The following is a 25413-nucleotide window of genomic DNA, read 5'->3' as shown; positions in this document are numbered from 1 at the left end:
CACCTTGTCTGTTATCAGCGTCGTAGGGTAGAAAGTGATAGCTGGATATGTGTGCTACAGGAAGTATTAATAGTTAGTGAGGCTGAATTAAAGTGTTCGTGGTAGTTCTGGGTGCAAGGACTTTACAATGTTCTGAACAGTGAAATACAGTGGAACTCCAGTTCTTGTCAACAGCTATCTGACCTTAAGGTACTTTTAACAGATGTGAATAAAACACAAGGTGTAAGCCCTTTGAATTGTACGATTGCTGTTGACAGTAATTGTGTGATTTCTGTGGAGGAAAATAGGACATAACATAAACCTTGTTTTCTAGTAAGGAACTTGTTCCATCGAAATTTGAAGATCCGTGTTACCGCTCGTGAATGAATCCCTCTGGAAATTAGTAGCCCATGGCAACCATGGAAGGGCCGGACGAGAACTCGGCCCTGATTGCGGATGACTTCAGTGACTTATCCGAACAAACGTACATCAACCTAGGCTATGGTAAGTCCTTCCTTTTCTGTATCCATTGTCTTTACCAGTAATTAAAGTATTTGTTTTCGTTGCCAAGTCCATTTAGATTTATTGTTCATAGATGACCTATGATCAAGCTTTAATACATTTAATTCTGATTCAAATACATTGTATATCATTACATTTGTTTGTGTTTAAGCTTAAGTTACTTAAGGCATCCAGTTGATCACAATCTTGTTAATTGTTTCAGCATTGGCGATCGATAGTTAAATTTGATTCCTCGTGACCCAATAATTATAACATTGCTATCATTTAAAAGAGAACTGCTTGATTACTACTTATGTCAGTTTGTATTTTTATACGACTGTACCCCCATCAGAGCAGTCTTCTTAAAGGCCTAGTGTAAGGAACGTTTGGCATAATAATCCCCTGCTGTGCATCTCCTGCTAATTGCACTGGTGTCACAGAAGGGGCCAATTTCGTGTGTATTCGTTTATTGGCTCAGGGCCATTTAGGGTCCATTTTTAGAATAAAACTTTCAAAACTGCATAGCAGGATACCGTTTCGCTAGGACGAACGCCAATTTGATCCTCGGCTTCGCCTCGGACAAAATTGGTGTCCGTCCTAGCGAAACGGCTTCTTACGTCTCGAGGGGTGAAAGCGAAAAGGTTCTATCTGCTTCTTAATTTAATGTCATTTTAAACCTTCTCGCATTCACGCCTCGGTCTGTAAGAAGACATTTTTGAAGAAAATCTCGTACTGTATTACTTGTTCTTTTTTAACTGAGATCGGACGGGAAATGGCTTTACTTGCCTCGTTTAATGGCCAAAAAAGTGTGAGTAAAGACGTTGTCGGCATATGTTTTACATACCCTCCTCTACACGAAGACCCTTTGACTTGATAGTAAAATCAGACCTCGAAAAATCACATTCTTGCAAATCAATTAAAAAAACGAAAAAAACAACTTAACAGACATTGCGTAATTCATATGAATTAGTAATCAGTTTTGAATAATCATTATTTATTTTACGTCTATTTCGGTTACCATATACACGTATCAGGGTATACGTGATGTGTTCAAAACTATTCTTCCACAATAAATTTCTTCAAACAATCTATTCCAAACTATTTGGAATTTGTACAGTTTTATAATTGGGGTGCAAATTACTGAATAAACCCGTGTAGCGTATTAATGTCTGTCGCTCGGGTGCTCCACAGGCACAGCTAGTGACCTGCCTTCGCAGCCAACGGCTCCCCCGGCGGAGGGCGACCCCGAGTCTGACATAGAAGAGCTGCGATTCCGGCTGCAGTACGCCTTCCTTGACAAGGAGTGAGTTGCCTGCATGTTATTATTAAGTTTATGAATTAAAATTAATCGAACATCTTCATGCATTCGTATCTTCAGCCCTTCCAATTATTTCTGAAATGTCTGCATTTACCTGATTTAGCAAAACTGGTGGATTTAATTGAAATTGATTAATGATTCACGGAGGTAAATACCGATTGATGAAAATCAGCCGAACTCCGATGGCTCGAACTCCCTGGGACCGGCAAAAATACCTCGAGCCTCGAAATATTCGAGCCAAGCGGAATTGTTTACCTTCAGTGTAAATAAATCGGTCCTTATATCTAGTTCGAGCCAACAAGGAATTCGAGCCAAGCGAGTTCGAACCAACGGGGTTCGACTGTATTGATAGTTTAAGATGCACACCTCCATCCGACGTTTCAGGTATGACGCAGAAGCGGATGTGTACACGGCGTTACAGCGGCGCGGCACAGAGGAGGCGGACGCCCTCCTTAATCAACTCAACACTACACCCCTGTCTATGGCCAGGAAACTTGACATACATAAGTACATACCGCTGGTATTTGGCTGTATGATGTTACATTTACATGTTATGGATGGAATAGACACATATCCTTAAACATACGACTTCTTTCTTAGAAAATACTCAACGATGTTGACATCTTTTCCAATGCACAATTACAATTCTTACAATTGCTTTTTCGAATTTATATTTCCAAGTAGTTTTTGTTCGAAACGAAGAGCTTTTAATAAAATTGGTCAGTTTAAGTGGGTAATTAAATGTCATCTTAATGCAAGAATTCAATATCTGCTTATATTTATATAATGATGTGCTTATTGAGTCCTTGCTCTAAGTAGACGAATAAAACACATCATACCTGTTTTAGAAAAAGTAAATTTGATTTTGAAGGTAAACCATTTCATTCAATTTTTGATGCTCACTAAAAATGGAGCTGAACTTCTTTATCTTACTATATTCCATTGTTCGTTCGTTGAATAGATGGGTTCAAGCCCCCGCGGTAAAAGCGGTCGGGATCTTTACACCTACATGAATGTGAATGATTTTCTCGTATGGCGATTCTTTATTCAACCCGGCAAATTGATTCACAGCATTAACAAAACGCTGATTTTCATTTAAATACTTTTTTTCACTTTTATCATTTCCTTATACATGAATGTTTCTTTTTCAGACTACTGCGGAGCGGAGACCGGAACTTGAAGGGGCGACAGGTCGGCAGCAAGCGAGCCCATAAGGTGCGTACAGGCGGCCCTTTATGGAACATGAGAAGGTCTGAATGAATTGAATGCTGGCCTTTTACATGAACATTTTAAAGATAAGGTTTAGTCTCATATTTTCGTAGTACTGTTTTTCTCTTCAGAAAGAGGGAGCAAGTAAACTTTACAGGAATTACCAGTTGTTTGAAGGCGCCATCACACAAATAACAGGTATTATAAGAGGCTTTATATGATGAAGTATACGCAATAAATGTCCACGTTTTCCCTTTAAAACTGACACGAATACTCATTGATTTCTATATAAGTAGTAAAACAAGTTTTTATAAACTTTATCGATGACCGAAGTATATGTTCGCTTTAAACGGTGTTTTTCTTGCCTGGTTCTGGTTTCAGCGTATTTCGGGAGTAACGTATCCTCATACTTCCGGTTCGTACGGACTCTGGTGTACATCAACCTGCTTATGGCCGTGCCGCTTCTCGCCACCCTCACGGCACCGGAAGTACGTGACATACGTATTATAGCACATTTTTCGATTCGAGACAAGCATATATATAATTCATTCTGTAAAACAACAGTGACATCATAGGGCCAGTTTGACGCTTTCCATGAATTGTAGAATAGCATTGACCTACAGGTTGTATCTTAAAGCTACACTCTTACAGATTTATAAATTTTACAACCTTTTTTATTTTTTGTCTTCGAAAGAGCAAATCTTTGCGTAAATATCTGCAAACCAATGATATAAGATTGCTGATAAAATATCAAATCGCAGATTTTCATATTTCCGTTCGAAAATAAATGTTTTATAGCTTAAACCGTTACTAACGGTTTAAGAAATATGCATAAATCATCAATTTTTGAACTTAAATATAAAAATCTGCAATCTATTTTTTGTCAGCAGTCTTATTTAACTAGTTTCCATGGATATTCGCAAAAATAAGCTTGTTCAAAGACAAAAAAAAGTTGTCATAACGTTCAATCTGTGAGATTGCAGCTTTAACAAAGGTGAAAAACATACCGTATGATAATGTGCAAAAATGCAGCTTTACCCATAACTCTGACTAAATATTTGGCATGTATTAATTGTTTGGAAAAAAACGAACGAGCATAATTGTTAGCTGCTTTAGCTGCTCATATTGTTTAAATGCTTGCATCTCATTTTGTTTAATTATGTTGTTTTATCATTGCACAGGTTGTAGACGGCAATTTCCGAAGTAACGTTACATATGGCGGCCACTTTGTAAGTATAGAGTTTTGATGTTGAGGCTGTTTGGTTTCTTGATATCAAATGTGTTATATACCGTCGCGGACTGATGAACATATATAGCAACGTCGCCCCTTTTGCTTTCATTACACAAGTTGTAACGAAATTTCCTTCAATGTTAAACTGATTCTAGCATTTGTTCGATTTCTGAATAACTCCGTTTGTATTCGCATATATACTTAACTTTTGATTTCAATGGCTAATAACCAGTATAAACCGGGTCAAAGCCCCAAGGTGATCGCACTGTGCTGGGTTAGCTGGCCAGTGTGGTGTTTTTATGTGATGTACGGGGAGATTCTACGGGAAAAACAAATTTAACATGCCGCTGACCTGCTTATTCACTGTATATTTGTGCTGTAGGGCGAGCTATCTAGCAGCCTGGTGGGCCGTTCCGCTACCACATGCCGCTTGCCTTTTTGTTCCATGTATGTTTGTGTTGTAGGGCGAGCTGTCTAGCAGCCTGGTGTTTTACGGGTTATACGGGAGACCCTTGGATTCCGCTACAACATGCCGCTGGCCTACTTGTTCACTGTGTTTGTGTTGTAGGGCAAGCTGTCTAGCAGCCTGGTGTTTTACGGGTTATACGGGGAGACCCTTGGATTCCGCTACAACATGCCGCTGGCCTACTTGTTCACTGTGTTTGTGTTGTAGGGCGAGCTGTCTAGGAGCCTGGTGTTTTACGGGATATACGGGGAGACCCTTGGATTCCGCTACAACATGCCGCTGGCCTACTTGTTCACTGTGTTTATGTTGTAGGGCGAGCTGTCTAGCAGCCTGGTGTTTTACGGGTTATACGGGGAGACCCTTGGATTCCGCTACAACATGCCGCTGGCCTACTTGTTCACTGTGCTTGTGTTGTAGGGCGAGCTGTCTAGCAGCCTGGTGTTTTACGGGTTAAACGGACATACCCTTGGATTCCGCTACAACATGCCGCTGGCCTACTTGTTCACTGTGTTTGTGTTGTAGGGCGAGCTGTCTAGCAGCCTGGTGTTTTACGGGTTTACGGGGAGACCCTTGCATTCTGCTACAACACGCCGCGTGCCTACTTGTTCACTGTGTTTGTGTTGTAGGGCGAGCTGTCTAGCAGCCTGGTGTTTTACGGGTTATACGGGGAGACCCTTGGATTCCGCTACAACATGCCGCTAGCTTACTTACTCACGTGGATCTCCTCAAACATGCTCGCATTCCTCGCCATCGTGTCCATGTACGTACTATCTTTAACTGGAAGCAATGTTAGCTTACGTACCACTAGAGTATTTTAGCTGAGTTTTAAGCATTCCAAACAAGTTGATATAACATACAATTAAATGAGATGAATGAGGGCCATTTCAAGAAGAATCTCAAGGAATGTTTTCACGTAGTAGTAGTACTGCACAGTTGGAACTAGGACTTTGATGAAACGACCATCTTGCCGCTAAATGTATTAGGAGCTATATGTATTTATCAACTTCGGAGAGCGTCTCAAGCTAAAATGAAAAATACTTTTTATAGCTTTGGATGCATTTGTTTTTTAACAAAAGTGCTTCAAAATACTAATAAACGAGTATGCTTTTGAAATTTATAGTTTCCTAAAAGACATGAGCGGCTATGGTAGATGCCTTTTCTCCCACCTCAGTTTAACAAAATTAAGTAAAAATGTATTTTTTGCTGAAACCCTTTTGTGCCAAGTGGAAATAATTGCGTATGGATATGCGGTAATTCGTGGTTGTCACGGATATGCGCGCAGTGATTCAGATTATGTTAATAGTCAAATCAGTCTTTAAATAGTTCTAAAGAGAGTGAAGCATTATTTCTGGAAAGGTGCGTGAAAACTGTTTTATGGTGACATTTGAAGCGAGAAATAATTGATAAGCGTTCTAAATATTGCCACAAGACAAGGTTTTCATGATGCTACAGACGACAGTCTTCAACAAGGGAGGTAATTACAATGTAAAAAGGAGTTCCATACGGGCAGTTTATTCTCGCCCGTGGGCAAGATAAGAACATCTAGAATGGTTTTATTATTGTATTTTCTTATCTGAGGTGGGAGAAAGTAGATCCAAAAATTTGACCATGCTAGAAATTCTTATCTTGCCCACGGGCAAAGATAAAACAAGTACCCGAATGGAACTCCTTTTTTATTGTAATCACACAATTACCACCCTAGTTGAAGAATGTCGTCTGTAGCATCATGGAAACTTTGTCTTGTGGGGATGTTTAGAATCCAAATCAATTATTTCTCGCTTCAAATTGCACCATAAAAAGGTTTTCACACTCCATTCAATAAATAATGCTGCACTCTACTCAGAACTATTTCAAACACGATTTGACTATTAACATAATCTGAGTCACTGCGCGCATATCCATGACAACCACGAAATATCACATATCTAGACGCATTTATTTTCAATACGCACAAAATAGTTTACTTTATTTTGTTTAACTGACTATTTCCGACAGTATGATAGTGCGATACCGAAGAAGCAAGCTAGCAGACGACAAAGGCAATGAGTTCAGTTACAGCTGGCGGGTGCTTGCGGTCTGGGACTACTCGGTCAGCAGCCGGCAGGCCGTCATCGACCAGCGGACCTCGCTGCGGACTGAAATCAAAGTATGCTAGAACCTTGTAGAAGGACAGGTGTATAGAAAGGGATCTGTTGTATGCGAGTTTGATTATATATACTATTGTTTTCATTTCTATTAAGTTTAATATCCCAACGAATGGCAGGTAAGTGTTGTATCAGTGCATACATATTATAAATTGTTATCATTGTTTATTTCTTAAGGTTTATAAATGCAGACAACTGTTATTATTTATACTGAATTGACGGTTTTCAGGAAATGGTTCGAGATGAGAAAACATCACAAAAGGTCGACATGTGTAAAAAGTAAGTGTTTTTTTTTCTCCATATGTATACCGCATGTTCCCGTTAGACGTTAAGGGTACAAAAGATCGTAGACTATTATCTGAATGTCAAGTTTCAAAATAAAATAAAATAAATTATTCTGATATGTCTTTACGTCGTTGGATATAACATGTGAAGAGCGTCCATGACTTAGTTTTTAATCAACTTTATATTATATCCGGATACTCGGATATTCGCTTCCATCCCTACTTATATATATGCCCATTGTGTACAGAAATGAAGTTTTTATTGTTGTTAATTTGTTGTGGGCCCAAACTGTGTCGTCATACTGTAATGAGATACGATTCATTTAGTGAAGTAGTGTATCAAGAAAATGTACCAAAATCCACCTCTACATACAGTAATTGTATTTATTATATTTATTACAAGAGTTTGGAAAAAATGTTTCAACATTTGACAGTTACAGTAAAATCATAGAATGAGTTTATGAAAATAAATAAATATTAACCAGACAGATTCACAGAAAGTAGACTGTCTCTAAGACAATGCCTGTTCGATCTTGAGGCGTAAGATAGCCATGATAGTGATGATTTTCTGTCGGGGAATGCTGTCAGTATCGAGGTCATGTTGCTCGGCCTCAATGGACGGCTTCATATGTGGCCATATGATGTCATAGTAACTCTCCGCAAACTGCATGTATCTCTCTTTGAATGCGTCCTGGTCGTCTGTGGCCGGGTGGAGAACAGATGCCAGGTCGACCTGCACTTCTGGGCGGAACTGGCAGCACCACTCCGGCCACACTATGTCGTACATCTTAAGGCGACTATTCCTGTATCGGGCGTCCGCCCAGCAGAGAACGTCCACCTCCTCACGCTGGAGGTCCGGCCGCCAGTAGGCGGATATGATATCCTGTCGGAGCAACTCCAGGGTTTCCAGGTCATCCCGCGCGCGACTCTCCTCCAATAAAACTTGTGTGGGTACCTTGAATGAGGCAGATAGTTTGGGCAAGTGTTGGATTAGTCTGGGTATGTCATTCATGCTGATTTCGATTACTTCCAGTAGATTTCTGTGCTCATTTGGAGTTAGTTTGCCAGCCAGAAGATTTCTGGAAGGAATCATGTAGTAAGGGAGATTGCTGGTTTTGATTGCCTTATGGAGCATATGTAAGCTTAGCCATAAAACGTGAACAATGTTTTCGTTTGTAAAAGTCTCATTCGGATTGTCTTCTGCCATCCAAAATGTTATATTTTTCATAACATAAGATGACAGGCCATTACAAATAGGTTTAAATACATGTTTATGAATCATTTTCAGAAGAATATACAACTTGTATACGGTTTCGCTAAAACTGTCTGTTAGAAGCCGCTCCCCTTGAATAAAGCACACTCGCCACTCCATAGCCTTGTTTTCACTATTGGGGCAGCTAACCGGTGCGATGTCCGCCTCTTCGGCCAAGACAGCTGCTATCAGTTCTTGGCCCGGCCATCCGAATCTTCGGCGCCTGTCCTCCCACACCCGGAGTAGGTGTCGCTGGCAGGGACAACGGAAGGCGAACACGTCATCCCTGGAATAGAGGCCACGTGTAGAGGGCAAGGCCGGGCCCGTCCTGGTGCAACGCTTCCAGCCGCCATTGATATCAAACGTTAACTCTTGTTGAAGTGCATCCGTAAATTTCTCACTTGACACGTATATTTCGCCCTCGAAGCATGTTATTGCTCTTTCTACGGTTTTGTGACATCGGCTTCCTACTCGTAACAACCTCAGATTAAAATGTCCTGGATGACACTTTTCACCATGGAGTTTAAAAATTGTGTCCATTTCTGACGTTTGATTTTGGCAGCCACATTGCCCACAAATACATAATACGCTTTTGTATATGTTAAGTCGGTCATAGTCACTTTCAAAACACAATGAGAAGCCTTCAGACTTGCTGCCGGCGGTGATGCGCGCCACGTCCCCGCCATGTGAGTTCCGGCTGTTGTCGCGAGCCCGGTACGACTTCCGGCGCGCCTGCACCATGTCTGCGCTGTACCCAATTTGATTCAACACCCGACAGACCCGCAGAGACAAAGTCTCGTGCTCGTCAGTGTCTGAAATGATTGATAAACTTTTGATATTAAAAAAAGTACCAAATTGTTTCATTGGTCCGCTATTTTTTTTGTAAAATAAAATAGTTTTAAACGATTCTAAATTGCTAACAGATTTCATGTTGGATACGATTTCTTCGAATGGTCTGGTCTGTATGCGTAAGTAAGGGTGAGTGGCCAAAGACTGTCCATTATGTCGGAGAAAGAACAGTCCGAGGCACGCATTGCCGATGATGGGGTTTTTTGGCTGACATAATGGAAAGTTTTGGTCGTCTCACTTACTTAAAATCATGTCAACAACGAGGTCTAAATCATCAATTTCAAAGCGCAATTGTAAACTTATTGGATACTTTCACATCCATTGAAAAATAACTAATCCTATGAAATATCCCTTAGGCAAATCAAAATAATATTGCGCTTATTTACATATAATTTTAATTACTTAATTTTAATTACTTATTTTGGTTAGGTTTTAGAATAATCATCTTTAAAATTAAACTTCTACGGATATATAACAAGTGCAAAATGTGTTATCGTTGCGCATATGTGCACTGATCGCTTAATACGGATTTTTTTTGTGTGAAATATTTGTATTAATTTAACCTAAATAAAAACGGGTTTTAAAGTTATTTTTCTTTTCTGCATTATTTTACACAATTAGCATTTACAAGAAAAAAAAAGTTGTCAACACACGTCTTAAGCTTAATTCTTTGTTAATCACACCATACTATTTTTTTTTTACTGTCTGTCCTTTTTCCGAACAATGAAAGTCCATGATAAAAATATCGGGCATATCATTCTTTAAATTTTGGAAGTTGGTAAAAATAAACCATATAGAGTACAAAAACATTACAAAAAAGAACAATGGATGACGTCACAATCATGCACGCAGAATGGTAATACGACCTCCGATTTGGAACATTTATTTTATCATCACACAATGATTTTTGGCGTATCCCTACCGTTCTGGGTTAATAAAGTTTTATAAAAGTGAGTATAGTACTTGCCTTGCATATTCCAATTTTGAAATGTCAGAATCAGTCAATATCCACTATTGTATTGCCATTGATCCATAATACATTCTTTTGTAAACAGTTTACATGGAAGATTACCTTTTAAAGTTTCAGTTTACACATACACAATGTATTTTGAAATGGAGATATACTCGTATTTTTTTTCTATTATATATGAACGTTAAAACCCTTATCATTTGATCCGGGAGTATTAAGTCACATATGTAAAAATAACTGGAAGGTTTTCCCCACGGGTGAGTCAGATTGTTATCGCCTGTGTGAAGTATTTATTCACTTAAATGTTTTCAGTATAGTGAGTGAGCAGTAATCTTATATCGATTTCCAATTGGTGATTTGTAATATAAGTTTAAACTTTATTCATTTTAGGCCACTGTTTTCTTATTGTCCGTTTAACAAACCCGCCGATCAAAAAACGCGATTTCAGAAAAAAATGGAAATCCCAAACTTTTTTTATTTCCTCCGCTCCGAATTTTGCCCGTCGATTAAAACAAAACGTCGGGAAAAAAGACAATTCCGTCCACATAAACTTTTCATCGTTTCTATAGCCAGTCGTCTATAAGTCATCCAATCGTAAGCGCTGATTTTTGTATCCAGACGATTGATTGGACAACAACGCTCGAAGAAACATGGCTGATTGGTTACAGTTAAGCCATTTCTCGGACAGCAAAACAGTAAATTTATTTGTTAAAATAAATGAAAATGATATTGTCTCCGATATTTTTAACACAAGCAAACAGTGTTATGATTGTAAACAGTATCTAGTCAGTATTGACTATCATGTGATAATTTAAATAAAACTGAATAATAATGATCAAAATTGAACTGCTGTTAAGATTTAATAATGTGAACACCATTCAGGCAGTTATTGTTCAGTGATAGGAAGAAAACTATTGTTTTTTAAAGTACTGGTGGTAAGATTCAACCCTGTTTGGTGTTTAAATTATTGAATTTTTAATAATTAGCTGATAAACTAATGTTTCATTTCCTTCCAAAAGATAAAACAAGATTTGGAAATTTTATTTTTTATTTTATTTCCTCCTGCGAACAAATCAATCATGGCGGTTCGTTAAACAAACAATATAAACTAAAAGGCCTTACAATGATAGTGAATGAAGTAATATTAACTGACACAGACATTCTCGTTGGCACGTTGGTGTCGGGGAATCGGAAAACCCGGAGAAAATCCACTTGTCCGGCTCGCCGATGACCTGCAAACAAACTCACATGCGCGACGAGGTCGGGAATCGAAACCGGATCGCATTGTTTAAAAGCGCATGCGCTACGCGGACAATATATTGTAATGTTATTGTGTTTTATTTCAAGTAAACGTCTTACCTATGTTAAAGGTTTGCTTCAAATGGGCAAATCGAAGTATTTTGTGCACTGTATTTCGTGTATTAAGCTTCTTTATTTATTGGGCAGAGATGGTCTATTATAGTGAGTTGCTGCAATAAACTATTATGCACGCTACAAAATAAAATTGAAATAATTTCAGCTATAAAAAACATTCGTGATTTTAAATACACGACGTATTCTTCAATATACAACCACCCATTCCCACACACCTTATAACGGATCCCATTATAAAAGTATATAATATGTATAATACCATTGTTTCTTTCTGTGAGAAAGCAATATATTGGGTGAGACCCAACCTTGTTAGCACGAGAGATCTGTTCGTTCGTTAAATACGACCAAATGGGCGTTAAGGTGTTAACCCAGTCAGTCATGATTCTGGAGTTGTATACGTCAGCTGTTCGCGCTGGCATGGTAAACGTCAGGTGTGCGCGATGGTGTGGTATACGTCAGGTGTGCGCGCTGGCATGGTAAACGTCAGGTGTGCGCGATGGTGTGGTATACGTCAGGTGTGCGCGCTGGTGGGGTATACGTTAGGTGTGCGCGCGGGTGTGGTATACATCAGGCGTGCGCGATGGTGTGGTATACGTTAGGTGTGCGCGATGGTGTGGTATACGTTAGGTGTGCGCGCTGGTGGGGTATACGTTAGGTGCGCGCGCTGGTGTGGTAAATGTCAGGTGTGCGCGCTGGTGGGGTATACGTCAGGTGTGCTTGATGGCAGGGACAGAGGTGTGCATATTACTTGTGTGGTAAGCGCCATGTTTGCATTGGCATTGACGGACGTATTCATTTCTCTAATCTGGTAAATATGTCAGGTGTATGCGCTGGCTTGGACGGCTTGTCAGTAACATTGTGGTACTTGCTCTATTGGTGGGAAGCGGTCTCCTTATCTACGAAGTAGCCGACGCAGACAATATTCTTCCGGACTCCGCCTCCGATGGTCTCAAGGACCTCTTCCAAAAGTATCAGGTAGCCTAACGTGTACTGTGTCGTGTTGCTTTCTCTTAAACGTCAGTATATGATTTACTGATAAAGTGCCTTGTAGGTACTATTTATCTTATTATTTGAAATAAATGTCCAATTTAATAAATAATACTAATAATTCTTTACGTTCTTAAGTAATGCATGGTATAATTGAATTAGGAACCATTTAGCTTCATTGCGTACACTTTCTGAAGTGAATTACATTTCAGTTACTTTGGAAGCAGGTTCAGAGTACACTACTGTGTTTTGTTATGGTTGGGCGAGTTGAAATAGGTTAACTTTTACTTTTATATAACTCGCCCGAACATTACAAACGGCGCACGGCTATAACCGGCCTCTATGTTTATGTACAGTTGACGGTGGTGGTCGCGGGACTCAAGTTCCTGGTTCCGCTCATCTTCCAGCAGCTGGTCCGCCTCGAGGGTTTGCATCCCCGGACAGAGACAAAACTTACACTCGCCAGGTACATTGGTTTATTCGATCAACCTAATATTAGTCGTTCAACCACAAATATAATTAATGTAGTATATAATGGACTTTGTAGGACATCTCGGTCACTTAGTCTTCGTGGACATCTATTCGTACAGGTATCCATCTAGTATACCGACATTAACATATAGCAGCGCGTTAATAATTAGTAAATGTTTTAGACAATGTGTATTATGTTATGCTATATGTTGAAAACATTGTCTTCAATTTTGCCCAGAGGCCTGCAAATCTTCTATTTAATGTGTTTCAGGACGACAGTGTTTTATATCGCCAGTTTACTGGTGTTTGTGACGTCGCTGTATGAAGTGACAGACGATTGCACGGCCAATTCAACGCAGGTATCGTGCTGAAATTCCAACAGTTCAATATAAACCAAGCGTCCGTCAAATGTATTATAAAGATAACTCGCATATACGACGAACAATGTACAAAATATGCAAATTTGCAAACTTGTCACCCATTCTTCCAAGCTAGTTACTCGATATGTTCAGGCACTGCGGAGTGAACGAGGTGTGGTTGGGGGTGGGGTGCACAGCGGGCATGTACCTACACCGTAATTGGTTAGCTGTGCTCCTGCTATGAGAAACAACCATGTTGTGTCAGGTTGAGGCCCGGAAAGATAGTTCGATCTGGTAAGGTATGTGGCGTTCAAGTAATCTGATAAAACGCGGCAGCAGTGCTCATACAGAATATAAATTGCTGCGGGTTGTGGCCCGGTATCGTTATCCAAGTAGGGTATACATGTTTAAGTTATCTGAAAAAAATCCGTCAACGGTACGGAATATACAGTTGCAGGTTGAGGCCGGGCAGGGTAACGTGTCGTGCTGCTGGGAGAACGAGGTGGGAGAGGAAGTATTCAAGGTCGTACTGGTTGACCTTGGCATCGTTATTGCTCTCGGCTCGATCCTCAATCTCGGCAGAGCTCTCGTCGTCCGATGTTCCTGCAAGACAGTACGTGATTATCATTCTAAACTGTTTTCAATCGTTTTAAATAAGCATGTTTGCGCATGAGTAATGCGATTTTCGAATTAAGTACACAAGTACTTGCAATATCAATTATTTGATTGTTCGCGAAGTGCAATATCACAAGAATCGGGCACTTAGCTACACTGGTTGATGTTGATGTTATTGCAGATCGGGTATAGCCGGTTCGATATCGTGTCTAGTATACTGGACGCAGTGTATGGACAGGGACTTGTCTGGCTGGGCCTCTACTTCTGTCCCCTCCTTGCAGCCGTAGGAGCCATCAAACTCGTTATGCTCTTCTACTTCAGATACTTCCTCGCCAAGGTATGAGTATAAGCAGATGGCTTTACTTTGGGTTTGCACGTGTTGTGACATCAGTCGCTGGTGTCTCCCGTGTAGATTTTTCCGGCACCGGTAACTTTTACATTGGCGTGCGTTAACTAGTAATAACATGTGTGTTTTACATGATACAGGTGTCGATGGTGCCTCCCCAGCAGCTGTTCCGGGCCTCGAGCACCGGCAACTTCTACCTCGCCGTCCTCCTCCTCATGCTCTTCATCAGCCTTTTTCCAATGGCATACGCCGTTATCGAGTACGTTGTTTAAGGGCTTTGGCACTTTAAACACACTGAGAGTTGGTTTGTACAAGAAAAATAAAAGAAATGGTATATTTCAACGATACAGAAGGGTTTAATTATTCCGTTGAACTTCATCCTTATCAAAAGCATTTGGATTTTCTAAAACTAAGAGCTTAAATTAAAGAGGATGTGTCTTGTTTACCGGTGTACTTTGTTACCAGGTTCCAGCCGTCGAGCGAGTGCGGCCCATTCCGGGTGTATGATCGGCCTTACCATGTGATCCGGGAGCTGGTGGGGGAACTTCCGGAATGGCTGGACGACACGCTAACTTACCTTGGCACGCCTTCTGTCTTCGTTCCCATTCTTATACTCCTCATGTAGGTTGACCTTTTGCTCCTTATAAAGGTATAGTCACTATACCTTGTGCTCCTCATGTAGGTAGACCTTGTGCTTCTCATGTAGGTAGACCTTGTACTCCTCATGTAGGTTGACCTTGTGCTCCTCATGTAGGTAGACCATGTGCTCCTCATGTAGGTGGACCTTGTTCTCCTCCTGTAGGTAGACCTTGTGCTTCTCATGTAGGTAGACCATGTGCTCATCATGTAGGTATACCTTGTGCTCCTCATGTAGGTAGACCTTGTGCTCCTCATGTAGGTATACGTTGTGCTCCCTATGTAGGTAAACCTTGTGCTACTCATGTAAGTAAACCTTGTGCTCCCTATGTAGGTAGACCTTGTGCTCCTCATGTAGGTGGACCTTGTGCTCCTCATGTAGGTAGACCTTGTCCTCCTCATGTAGGTAGACCTTGTACTCCTCATGTAGGTGGACCTTGTGCTCCTCATATAAATGGACCTTGTTCTCCTCATGTAGGTATACCTTGTGCTCCCTATGTAGGTAGACCTTGTACTCCTCATGTAGGTAGACCTTGTGCTCTTCATGTAGGTATACCTTGTGCTCCCTATGTAGGTAGACCTTGTTCTCCTCATGTAGGTATACCTTGTGCTCCCTATGTAGGTAGACCTTGTTCTCCTCATGTAGGTATACCTTGTGCTCCCTATGTAGGTAGACCTTGTACTCCTCATGTAGGTAGACCTTGTTCTCCTCATGTAGGTATACCTTGTGCTTCCTATGTAGGTAGACCTTGTGCTCCTCATGTAGGTGGACCTTGTGCTCCTCATGTAGGTAGACCTTGTGCTCCTCATGTAGGTAGACCTTGTGCTCCTCATGTAGGTGGACCTTGTGCTCCTCATGTAGGTGGACCTTGTGCTCCTCATGTAGGTGGACCTTGTGCTCCTCATGTAGGTGGACCTTGTGCTCCTCATGTAGGTAGACCTTGTGCTCCTCATGTAGGTGGACCTTGTGCTCCTCATGTAGGTAGACCTTGTCCTCCTCATGTAGGTAGACCTTGTACTCCTCATGTAGGTATACCTTGTGCTTCCTATGTAGGTAGACCTTGTGCTTCTCATGTAGGTAGACCATGTGCTCATCATGTAGGTATACCTTGTGCTCCTCATGTAGGTAGACCTTGTGCTCCTCATGTAGGTAGACCTTGTGCTCCTCATGTAGGTGGACCTTGTGCTCCTCATGTAGGTAGACCTTGTCCTCCTCATGTAGGTAGACCTTGTACTCCTCATGTAGGTATACCTTGTGCTTCCTATGTAGGTAGACCTTGTGCTACTCATGTAGGTAGACCATGTGCTCATCATGTAGGTATACCTTGTGCTCCTCATGTAGGTAGACCTTGTGCTCCTCATGTAGGTAGACCATGTGCTCCTCATGTAGGTAGACCTTGTACTCCTCATGTAGGTAGACCTTGTGCTCCTCATGTAGGTAGACCTTGTGCTCCTCATGTAGGTAGACCATGTGCTCCTCATGTAGGTAGACCTTGTACTCCTCATGTAGGTAGACCTTGTGCTCCTCATGTAGGTAGACCTTGTCCTCCTCATGTAGGTAGACCTTGTACTCCTCATGTAGGTGGACCTTGTGCTCCTCATATAAATGGACCTTGTTCTCCTCATGTAGGTATACCTTGTGCTCCCTATGTAGGTAGACCTTGTACTCCTCATGTAGGTAGACCTTGTGCTCTTCATGTAGGTAGACCTTGTGCTTCCTATGTAGGTAGACCTTGTGCTACTCATGTAGGTTGACCTTGTACTCCTCCTTGTGCTCCTCATGTAGGTAGACCTTGTGCTCCTCATGTAGGTGGACCTTGTCCTCCTCATGTAGGTAGACCTTGTGCTCTTCATGTAGGTATACCTTGTGCTCCCTATGTAGGTAGACCTTGTCCTCCTCATGTAGGTAGACCTTGTGCTCCTCATGTAGGTAGACCTTGTGCTACTCATGTAGGTAGACCTTGTCCTCCTCATGTAGGTAGACCTTGTCCTCCTCATGTAGGTAGACCTTGTCCTCCTCATGTAGGTAGACCTTGTGCTTCCTATGTAGGTAGACCTTGTGCTTCCTATGTAGGTAGACCTTGTCCTCCTCATGTAGGTAGACCTTGTGCTTCCTATGTAGGTAGACCTTGTGCTTCCTATGTAGGTAGACCTTGTGCTACTCATGTAGGTAGACCTTGTCCTCCTCATGTAGGTAGACCTTGTCCTCCTCATGTAGGTAGACCTTGTCCTCCTCATGTAGGTAGACCTTGTGCTCCTCATGTAGGTAGACCTTGTGCTACTCATGTAGGTAGACCTTGTGCTCCTCATGTAGGTAGACCTTGTGCTCCTCATGTAGGTAGACCTTGTGCTCCTCATGTAGGTAGACCTTGTGCTCCTCATGTAGGTAGACCTTGTGCTCCTCATGTAGGTAGACCTTGTGCTTCCTAGGTAGGTAGACCTTGTGCTACTCATGTAGGTAGACCTTGTTCTCCTCATGTAGGTAGACCTTGTGCTCCTCATGTAGGTGGACCTTGTGTTCCTCATGTAGGTAGACCTTGTGCTCCTCATGTAGGTTGACCTTGTGTTCCTCATGTAGGTAGACCTTGTCCTCCTCATGTAGGTAGACCTTGTACTCCTCATGTAGGTGGACCTTGAGCTCCTCATGTAGGTAGACCTTGTCCTCCTCATGTAGGTAGACCTTGTACTCCTCATGTAGGTGGACCTTGAGCTCCTCATGTAAATGGACCTTGTTCTCCTCATGTAGGTGGACCTTGTGCTACTCATGTAGGTAGACCTTGTTCTCCTCATGTAGGTAGACCTTGTGCTACTCATGTAGGTAGACCTTGTTCTCCTCATGTAGGTAGACCTTGTGCTCCTCATGTAGGTGGACCTTGTGTTCCTCATGTAGGTAGACCTTGTGCTCCTCATGTAGGTGGACCTTGTGTTCCTCATGTAGGTAGACCTTGTCCTCCTCATGTAGGTAGACCTTGTACTCCTCATGTAGGTGGACCTTGAGCTCCTCATGTAAATGGACCTTGTTCTCCTCATGTAGGTGGACCTTGTACTCATCATGAAGGTATACCTTGTGCTCCCTATGTACGTAGACCTTGTACTCCTCATGTAGGTAGACCTTGTGCTCCTCATGTAGGTGGACCTTGTGCTCCGTATGTAGATAGACCTTGTACTCCTCCTCATGTAGGTAGACCTTGTACTTCTCATGTAGGTATACCTTGTGCTCCCTATGTAGGTAGACCTTGTACTCCTCATGTAGGTAGACCTTGTGCTCTTCATGTAGGTATACCTTGTGCTCCCTATGTAGGTAGACCTTGTACTCCTCATGTAGGTAGACCTTGTGCTCCTCATGTAGGTAGACCTTGTGCTCCTAATATCGGCAGATCAATTCCTCTCGTAGGACATTCTGCAGAAGGAAACAAAAGTAGATCCATTCTTTAATTGTTTTACACCAAGACTAAAAACAAAATGAGTAGTATTGGCCATAATTTATTGCAATGTTACATCACAATGGCGCTAAAATTGACTATCCGATGACAGCAGCTGGGTATGTTTGTTGAAGTAGGAAGCCGGCAAATGTGGAGTAGTGCCCTCCATGTATCGCTTTGTCTGACAGCATATTGAGGACGTTGACGTCATCTCCCTTGTCCAGCTGCAGGATGAACGTCTGAGAAGCTGTTTCGTATCCACTGGGTGCTTGCATGTACAATCGGCTGATAAACACGTTGTTTTTCATTATGTCGTGTTCGGTTGTGTGGCCGGGGTAGGCGAACAGCGTCACGGAGAAAACGTAAATGCCAGACACGGGGGCGAGGAACGCGCCCAGGACGTGATTGTATGCCTGTCCAACGTTTGTTACGACGTTGTCGAATTTGATTGATTGTCCGGCGCCGATGTGGAACGTGTGGTTGGTTAGAGTAGCGAAGAATGCCACCGGATGTTCAAGTTCGACTTGACGTGATGTACGCTGTACACCTTTATACGACCCGTCACGACGTTTGAACTGTTTCACGGGATGTTTTATCGCTGGTTGCAGATGACAGTTGTTGTTTATATGTTTGAGTTGATTCTCTAGTTCCTGTATCTGCAATTGTTGTAGTTCATTCAGCCGGCGTTGTTCCGCTAGCTCATGTATCTGAAAGTCATTTATTCTGCGTTGTTCCGCTAGCTCGTGTATCTGAAGGTCATTTACTCTGCGTTGTTCCGCTACTTCCTGTAGCTGCTCTGCTTGTTCCCTGTCTTTTTCGTCCAGGCGATCTAGAATGCCTACCAGGATTTCACGAATCTCGGGGCTATCTATCCGCGATAGTAGTTCCTTCGTAGCATCAACTTGATTCACGTAAACAAACACGTTAATAAACACAACTAGGATATCAAGTATGGTAGCCATTTTCAGTCATTCGACCTGTCTCGAAGTTTTACTGTCAACAGCTCCTTATCACGTTGTCCCAATTAAATAATAATTTGGCCCGTGCTAATATAGTTCAGTTAGTAGATAAGATTGCCACACCCTTTATATAAGGACATTCACTATCAATTTACAACACGGAAAGATCGAAAACCGAACAGACGTCAGACCCGGCTACTGGAGTGAGAACCGCCTCCAGAATGTGAGTGTATATCTGCCCTACGTTTGTCACAACTCGGCCCAAACCTATCGGCTGTCCTGATCCAAAATAGTACATGTGGTTGGAGAGAGTCGCGAAGAAAGCTTTCTGATGGTATAGTTCAATTTGAATAGCTTTAAGCCATACAACAATTTCCCGAGCATCAGGTTTGAGCAGTTTGATTCGAGGTTTAGACCCTTTTTTCCTTTGTGAGTTTCAGTTAACAGTTGTTGTTAATTAATTCGAGTTGAATCTCCAGTTGCTGTATCCGTTATTGTTGAAGTTCATTAACAGTGTGTTGCTCTTGTGTTCCTGAATCTCAAATTCATTCAAGGTATTTGGTTCCTCTAGTTCGCGTTTCTGAAGTCTTTGCAAGAACTGTGTAACATGTCGGTAACAACATGTTACTTTAAACACACTTTCCCAGCCATCAAACTAATAAAAAAGTCAAGTAAGACAGCTCTACCTTTCATATTATGCAAAATATGGCACTTTGTTTGTCCTAAGCATTGAAGTTGAAGTTTTATGTGCAAGGATCATACGTTTCTGAACGTTGACATCATCTACTCTTATCATCAACTCAAGGTTATAGACCTATAACGAAAGGCCTTCTTTACTCTCTACAGATTCTCAATTTTTACCACGCCAGGGCGATGAGTGACTCTGGTGCCCATACATTGCAAACAAGCTTGGGATAGAAATTTAAAAAAAACATCTAACAGAAAAATCTGTGATGTTTTTTTTTTAACTTTTGCCTTAAACAAACACACTATTCAGGCAGGTATACATGACCACACATTTCATAGCCTAGAACGATTTGTACTTAAAATATTGCAAAAACTGTTCTTTTTCTTGTCATTTACACTTAAACCTTTCAACTGCTACCAACAATGTGTTTGATTGAATCTTTAAACAACCGACCTCCTAATTTAGAGAGTTTGACAACTCTGTAGGGATGTAGGATGATATCGATAAGTCGATATATTGCGATACAGAGCAGAAGCGATATCGAAACAAATCGACGGACTATCGATATATGTCTTGTTTTATTTATACAAAGGAGTGCAGTGTAATAACTTTTGTCAACCAGACGTTCCACTATGTGTAGTGTACAGTGTATAGGAATATTTTATGTTCCTTATTTTTGGTTTTCAAAATTGCAAAGACAATTATCAATTTAATCATTATTATCTGTTGTCAACATGAAAACTGATGGTCAAAAGAGAGAAAAAAGATGAAAAGACATACTCTTTTTTATAACTATTCAACTGTTCTTTGTTTCTATTTTCAAGCGAGTTTTGCTAGGTCCAAGGTTCGACTCCCACGGCAAGCAATTTTCTCATACCATGGCAAAATTGACAACAGTACCGATTATTTCAATTAGCTACGACAAGTCATTCTAGTTACCTCCTTACGATCGGGCTAAACTAATTAAAACTAAGAGAATATTTAAGCAAATAGAGTGTATACGTGCTTAATCTTACAGTATATATAATTATATGTTGGTCAAGGTGGTAGGACAAAATCAGTGTAAGGCGAACTAGTATGGGCGAAGGGAAAAACAAACACGTTGATTGAATGAAAAAGTGCATTTATTCAAAATGCCATATATATAGTCATCGACTAAGTTCAACAAGTGCTCCTGGGGTCAGGGGAGATCAAAACAGACTTTTATCAAATAAACAAAAGAAACCTGATCTGAAACAAGAGAATTCCCGGTTTTAATAACTCAAATTAGGCCCCTTGGTTTCGGACAGAGGACCCCTTGTTTTTCTTTTTCAAAACACATAACCCATTGTGCTTTTAGATAAAAATTGGACCCATTTATGGAATTGTGCTACTCATCGAAAAACAGAAACTTGTAATGTCGGCTACATTTAATTGTAATGTTACATAACAACGGCAGAATCATTCATTAACCGATAACTGCAGCTGGGTTACCGAAGGTTTGCTGAAGTAGAAAGCCGGAAAATGTGGAGTAGTTATATCCATGTATCGCCTCATCTGGGCTCACGTTCTGGACGTTTACATCATCTCCCTTGTCCAATTGCAGGATAAACGTCTGTGCGGCCGTCTCGTAGTTACCACTAGGCGCCTTCAGGTACATTCGGCTGATAAACACGTCGTTCTTCATCACGTTGTATGCTGTTGTGTGGCCCGGCATAGCAAACAGCGTCACTGAGAAGACGTAAACACCTGACACAGGAGCGATGAACGCACCTAGAACGTGATTGTACGCCTGTCCAACGTTTGTCACGACGCGATCGAATATAATTGGTTGTCCGGTGCCTATATGGAACGTGTGGTTTGTTAGAGTCGCATAGAATGCTACCGGATGTTCGAGTTCGTTTTGACGTGATTTACGCTCGACACCGTCAGGTTTTAACTGTTTCATGGGCGGTTTTAGCACTTGTTTCGTCGCAGGTTTCAGGTCACAGTCTTTGTTTATTGAGTTCAGTTGATTCTCAAGTTCCTGTATCCGTTGCTGCTGCAGTGCATTCACTCTTCCATATTCCACTAGTTCCCTGTCTTTTTCATCTAGACGATTGAAAATATCTTCAAGTATTTCACGAAGGTCGGAGCTCTCTAAACCGGACAGTAGTTCCTTCTTCGCTTCAACTTGGTTTGCAAACACAAACACGTTAACAAACAACACCAGTATTGTGAACGTCATGATCAGTTCAATCCCTCTAGCTGTCTGTTATACATATTGAATTAGTTGTCCAATACAACGTTCCTTATCGCGTTGTAAGTTATCTAATCAGTGTATGCACTTTCTATTTAGAAAGATTCCAATCCTTAACATGTGAACATTTGATACTTATTAGGTCACTATCAATGTTTAAACATTATTAGCTCGACTGTTCGAATTATAAGGAGAGCTAAACTGCTCTCCATGGCGTCGCCATTGGCATCAAGCCTTGGTTAAGCACATTTATGTTATATCTCAGTAAATACTTCAGGTATTGCATTGGAACTTTTAGACAACTATTCCCATCTATCCACTCTACGTAATCAATCAAGTGGCATAACTCTATCTCGCATATAATACAAATTATGGCCCTTCATTATTCAACTTATAAATTCTGGTTTAGGTTTTATATGTAAGCACACGTAAGTTAATATCTCAGCAACAACTTGGTGTATTGAAACGAAACCCATCCAATCTGCGTAATTAATCGAGTTAGATGATTATTTTCTATATCGAATTATACAATAAATCAATTTGAAAAAGTTTTCTTGTCTGGCACCAGAAGTAGTTTTAAGACTTGGTCAGTAGAATAAGCAGGGGTTCTTATGTTGTAGTTGGTAGGGGTCCGTCGCTTGTGAAAAATATTATTGTGATTAGAATTTGCCCCACTAGAAGATTTTGTACAGATTTGTTCTGGAGAATGTATTTGTTTTCCATTTGGGCCGGAAATATTTATGGCGTGGGCTTTATTAGTTATCGCAACAACAATCTAAGGCTGTCTTGGTTCTCCTGTTTAGTTGTGCCTACTCTTTTAGGTTTTGAAAATAAACCATTATGCTATAAGAGTAAAGTTTCCATTATATTTGCATTCCCATTTGTAATTGCATTGTGCCTTAAGCCTCTGAATGAAGGATGCTGAGAGTTTCTAATATCATGTCACTACATAATGTAAAACGGGCACCAGCATTTTGATTAATAGTCTCGTTTATGACGTTTATTAGTTGACTTAACACTTAATTTGGCGTGAGTGGAAATAAATAACAACGTTTTTCTTTCTCTACTTTGTCAATCTTGGATTTAACAATATTGAAAAGAATAACAATGATTTAATTCTAAACTGTAAAATTGCAGCCCAAGATGCCGGTGCAGATATCGCACTATTTGTAAGCCCTTAGTTGGACAGTATGAAAGACAAAACATGTACATGTGTATAGGGCAATTACATTTATGTTTCATTGTCTTAATGAAAAAAATCCTCCTATTGCACTATCGCTTCTATCTGCCAGTTTAATTTAAATTCATTCATATCTCTATTAAAATATCAGGTTGTATTATGATATTACAAAGAAAGTTTGCTATCTTAACCATTATAGCCATGTTTAAAAGTGTAGTTACGGCTCACTTCTCGTTTTTAAACTCTAATTGCTTTCATAAAAGTGTTTAATGGTGCATAAGCTGCTTTTTATGAAGTTAAATGTTAAACTTTTCTGAAGCTTTCGAGAATCACATCAATGTGGTATGAAATGGCTGCATAGATATACCCAGTAACGAAAAAAGACGTAAATTATAAAAACAATAATGCCGGAAGCAGGATTCGAACCCAGGTATTCTGGGTCTAAAGCTGGGGACCATATCAAGTACAGCATGGTACATAGGTTCTCTGAGAGGGTGATGTGTTCGATATAAACACAATGCCAACATTAAAACGAATGTTTTCAACTGTCTTTGATTTGAAAAATGTAGATGGTTGGAAGTTTCTTTAAAGCTTGATGTTTCCCTTTCGTCAGTATTTATTTCTATTGGGTGGTTTGGGCAATAATAGTTATCTTTGTATTCCTTAGCATTAAACTCGAACTCCCAAAGCCGAGAATGCTCCCTTAAATACAAGGAAGAACTTTAAGAATATGAAGTAAGATCATTTCCCTTTGTTTTGCAGCCTGGTGGCGATCTTCTTCAAAGTGAAGGCGTCCTCTTACAAGCGGCTTATCGGGGAGCTGAGACGGCAGTTGAAGTTTGAACGACGGGTGGAGAAAAGGCGGATCTTCGCCACAGGCAGGGCCATGTCCGGTATGTTGAGCCATTGGGCTACCAAGTGACGGTTTTCGTGCTCTGTATGTGTTAAATATATTGGTGTTTTGATTCGACCTTTTTCCAAAATTTGTACAATGCTTCTCTGACATGTCACTTCAAAGCAGTTCTTATAGTTTCGGGGTTTTGTGGTTGTTTTTTCTTCAACAAATATATTGACAATACGAAGGCATTAAGCATAAGCTTCACCTTGAACACATGGTTGTCGCCAACGAGGATCCGTTAGAAAGATATTTTCCTTGATCAATGCGCACTGAATTTTCGCGTTATAGTATCCCTATACCGAATCACCTCTAACCTTACAGTGTCGATGTGGAGCATCATTATAGGTACCCTGTGTATTTCAGGTGGCATGTTAAGCCGGTACAGTTCCCAAGATACGATAACCACGCCCATGTCCACACCCGGGCCGCGCCTCCGTCGGGCCTCGGCCAAGTCCGACCACCACCGCCCTATACAGGAGGAGCAGAGCCTCTAAACTGGACACACACGACAGGCGTCATTATAGTTTGAGACTGCGTGCCCGCTCATGGCTTCTAATCGATCTTGTTGTACTTAGCGATATTTTGATACTTGTTTGTTAAAAAAGTAACACAATGCACGTACCCCTTGCAATATCAACAGTCTGGCAAGGTGGACGGATAGTGGGGCCATCTTATCAGATAGCGTTCCATAGAATTGCGTATGATCAAGAATTTCAATTGAAAATTATGTGGTAGTTAAAAATTAATTTGAAAGCGTTACACGCAGATTCAAATAATCATTGCTTAAAATACCAATCGAAAAGTTTGATATACATTGTAATAACTTACTAGTAATATCGACTAAGAAAAGCGATCGTACGAATGTAATAACTTACTAGTAATATCGACTAAGAAAAGCGATCGTACGAAACATGCGTTGATTATACAGCCCCACTATCTCTACACATTGGGCACCAAAGGTAGGCAGGGTGTCGGTATTGTCATTTTTGTTGTATTTGTGATGTTATTTATGTTTTACCTTTTTTGTGATACCTTCTTTTATGAAACTCAATGAATA

General features: G+C 40.9%; 4 protein-coding genes across 7 annotated transcripts; 1 reads left to right on the top strand and 3 right to left on the bottom strand.

Moving 5' to 3' along the window:
* The first annotated feature begins 3 nt into the window (after positions 1 to 3).
* On the top strand, positions 4 to 25413 carry LOC128236792 (transmembrane channel-like protein 2-B). Its single transcript, XM_052951902.1, has 21 exons — positions 4 to 483; positions 1672 to 1783; positions 2183 to 2305; positions 2950 to 3013; positions 3139 to 3205; positions 3389 to 3495; positions 4189 to 4236; positions 4703 to 4807; positions 5017 to 5106; positions 5331 to 5464; positions 6700 to 6850; positions 7078 to 7127; positions 12399 to 12552; positions 12921 to 13030; positions 13307 to 13394; positions 13846 to 14007; positions 14191 to 14346; positions 14496 to 14614; positions 14821 to 14976; positions 24221 to 24351; positions 24720 to 25413. Exons 1-21 carry the CDS (start codon positions 390 to 392, stop codon positions 24848 to 24850), a joined length of 2352 nt encoding a protein of 783 aa, XP_052807862.1. The 5' UTR covers positions 4 to 389; the 3' UTR covers positions 24851 to 25413.
* On the bottom strand, positions 7549 to 11437 carry LOC128237437 (uncharacterized). Of its 4 annotated transcripts, none has more exons than XM_052952979.1 (2): positions 11357 to 11437; positions 7549 to 9196 (listed from the first exon to the last, which is right to left on the bottom strand). In XM_052952979.1, exon 2 carries the CDS (start codon positions 9123 to 9125, stop codon positions 7644 to 7646), a length of 1482 nt encoding a protein of 493 aa, XP_052808939.1. In that variant the 5' UTR covers positions 9126 to 9196; positions 11357 to 11437; the 3' UTR covers positions 7549 to 7643. The 4 variants fall into 4 exon arrangements, with proteins under 4 accessions (XP_052808939.1, XP_052808937.1, XP_052808938.1 ...); XM_052952977.1 differs by lacking the exon at positions 11357 to 11437 and adding an exon at positions 10201 to 10450; XM_052952978.1 differs by lacking the exon at positions 11357 to 11437 and adding an exon at positions 10306 to 10450.
* LOC128237439 (heavy metal-binding protein HIP-like) lies at positions 18462 to 19442 on the bottom strand. The gene has a single exon (XM_052952983.1). The coding sequence runs from the start codon at positions 19373 to 19375 to the stop codon at positions 18512 to 18514; it is 864 nt and encodes a 287-aa protein (XP_052808943.1). The 5' UTR covers positions 19376 to 19442; the 3' UTR covers positions 18462 to 18511.
* Positions 21452 to 22303, bottom strand: LOC128237440 (heavy metal-binding protein HIP-like). The gene has a single exon (XM_052952984.1). The coding sequence runs from the start codon at positions 22264 to 22266 to the stop codon at positions 21508 to 21510; it is 759 nt and encodes a 252-aa protein (XP_052808944.1). The 5' UTR covers positions 22267 to 22303; the 3' UTR covers positions 21452 to 21507.

The sequence above is a fragment of the Mya arenaria genome, chromosome 6, assembly GCF_026914265.1.
Source record: "Mya arenaria isolate MELC-2E11 chromosome 6, ASM2691426v1".
Lineage (NCBI taxonomy): Eukaryota > Metazoa > Mollusca > Bivalvia > Myida > Myidae > Mya > Mya arenaria.
Note: the sequence above shows the minus strand (reverse complement) of the source record. Positions and strands in the feature narration are given on the sequence as shown.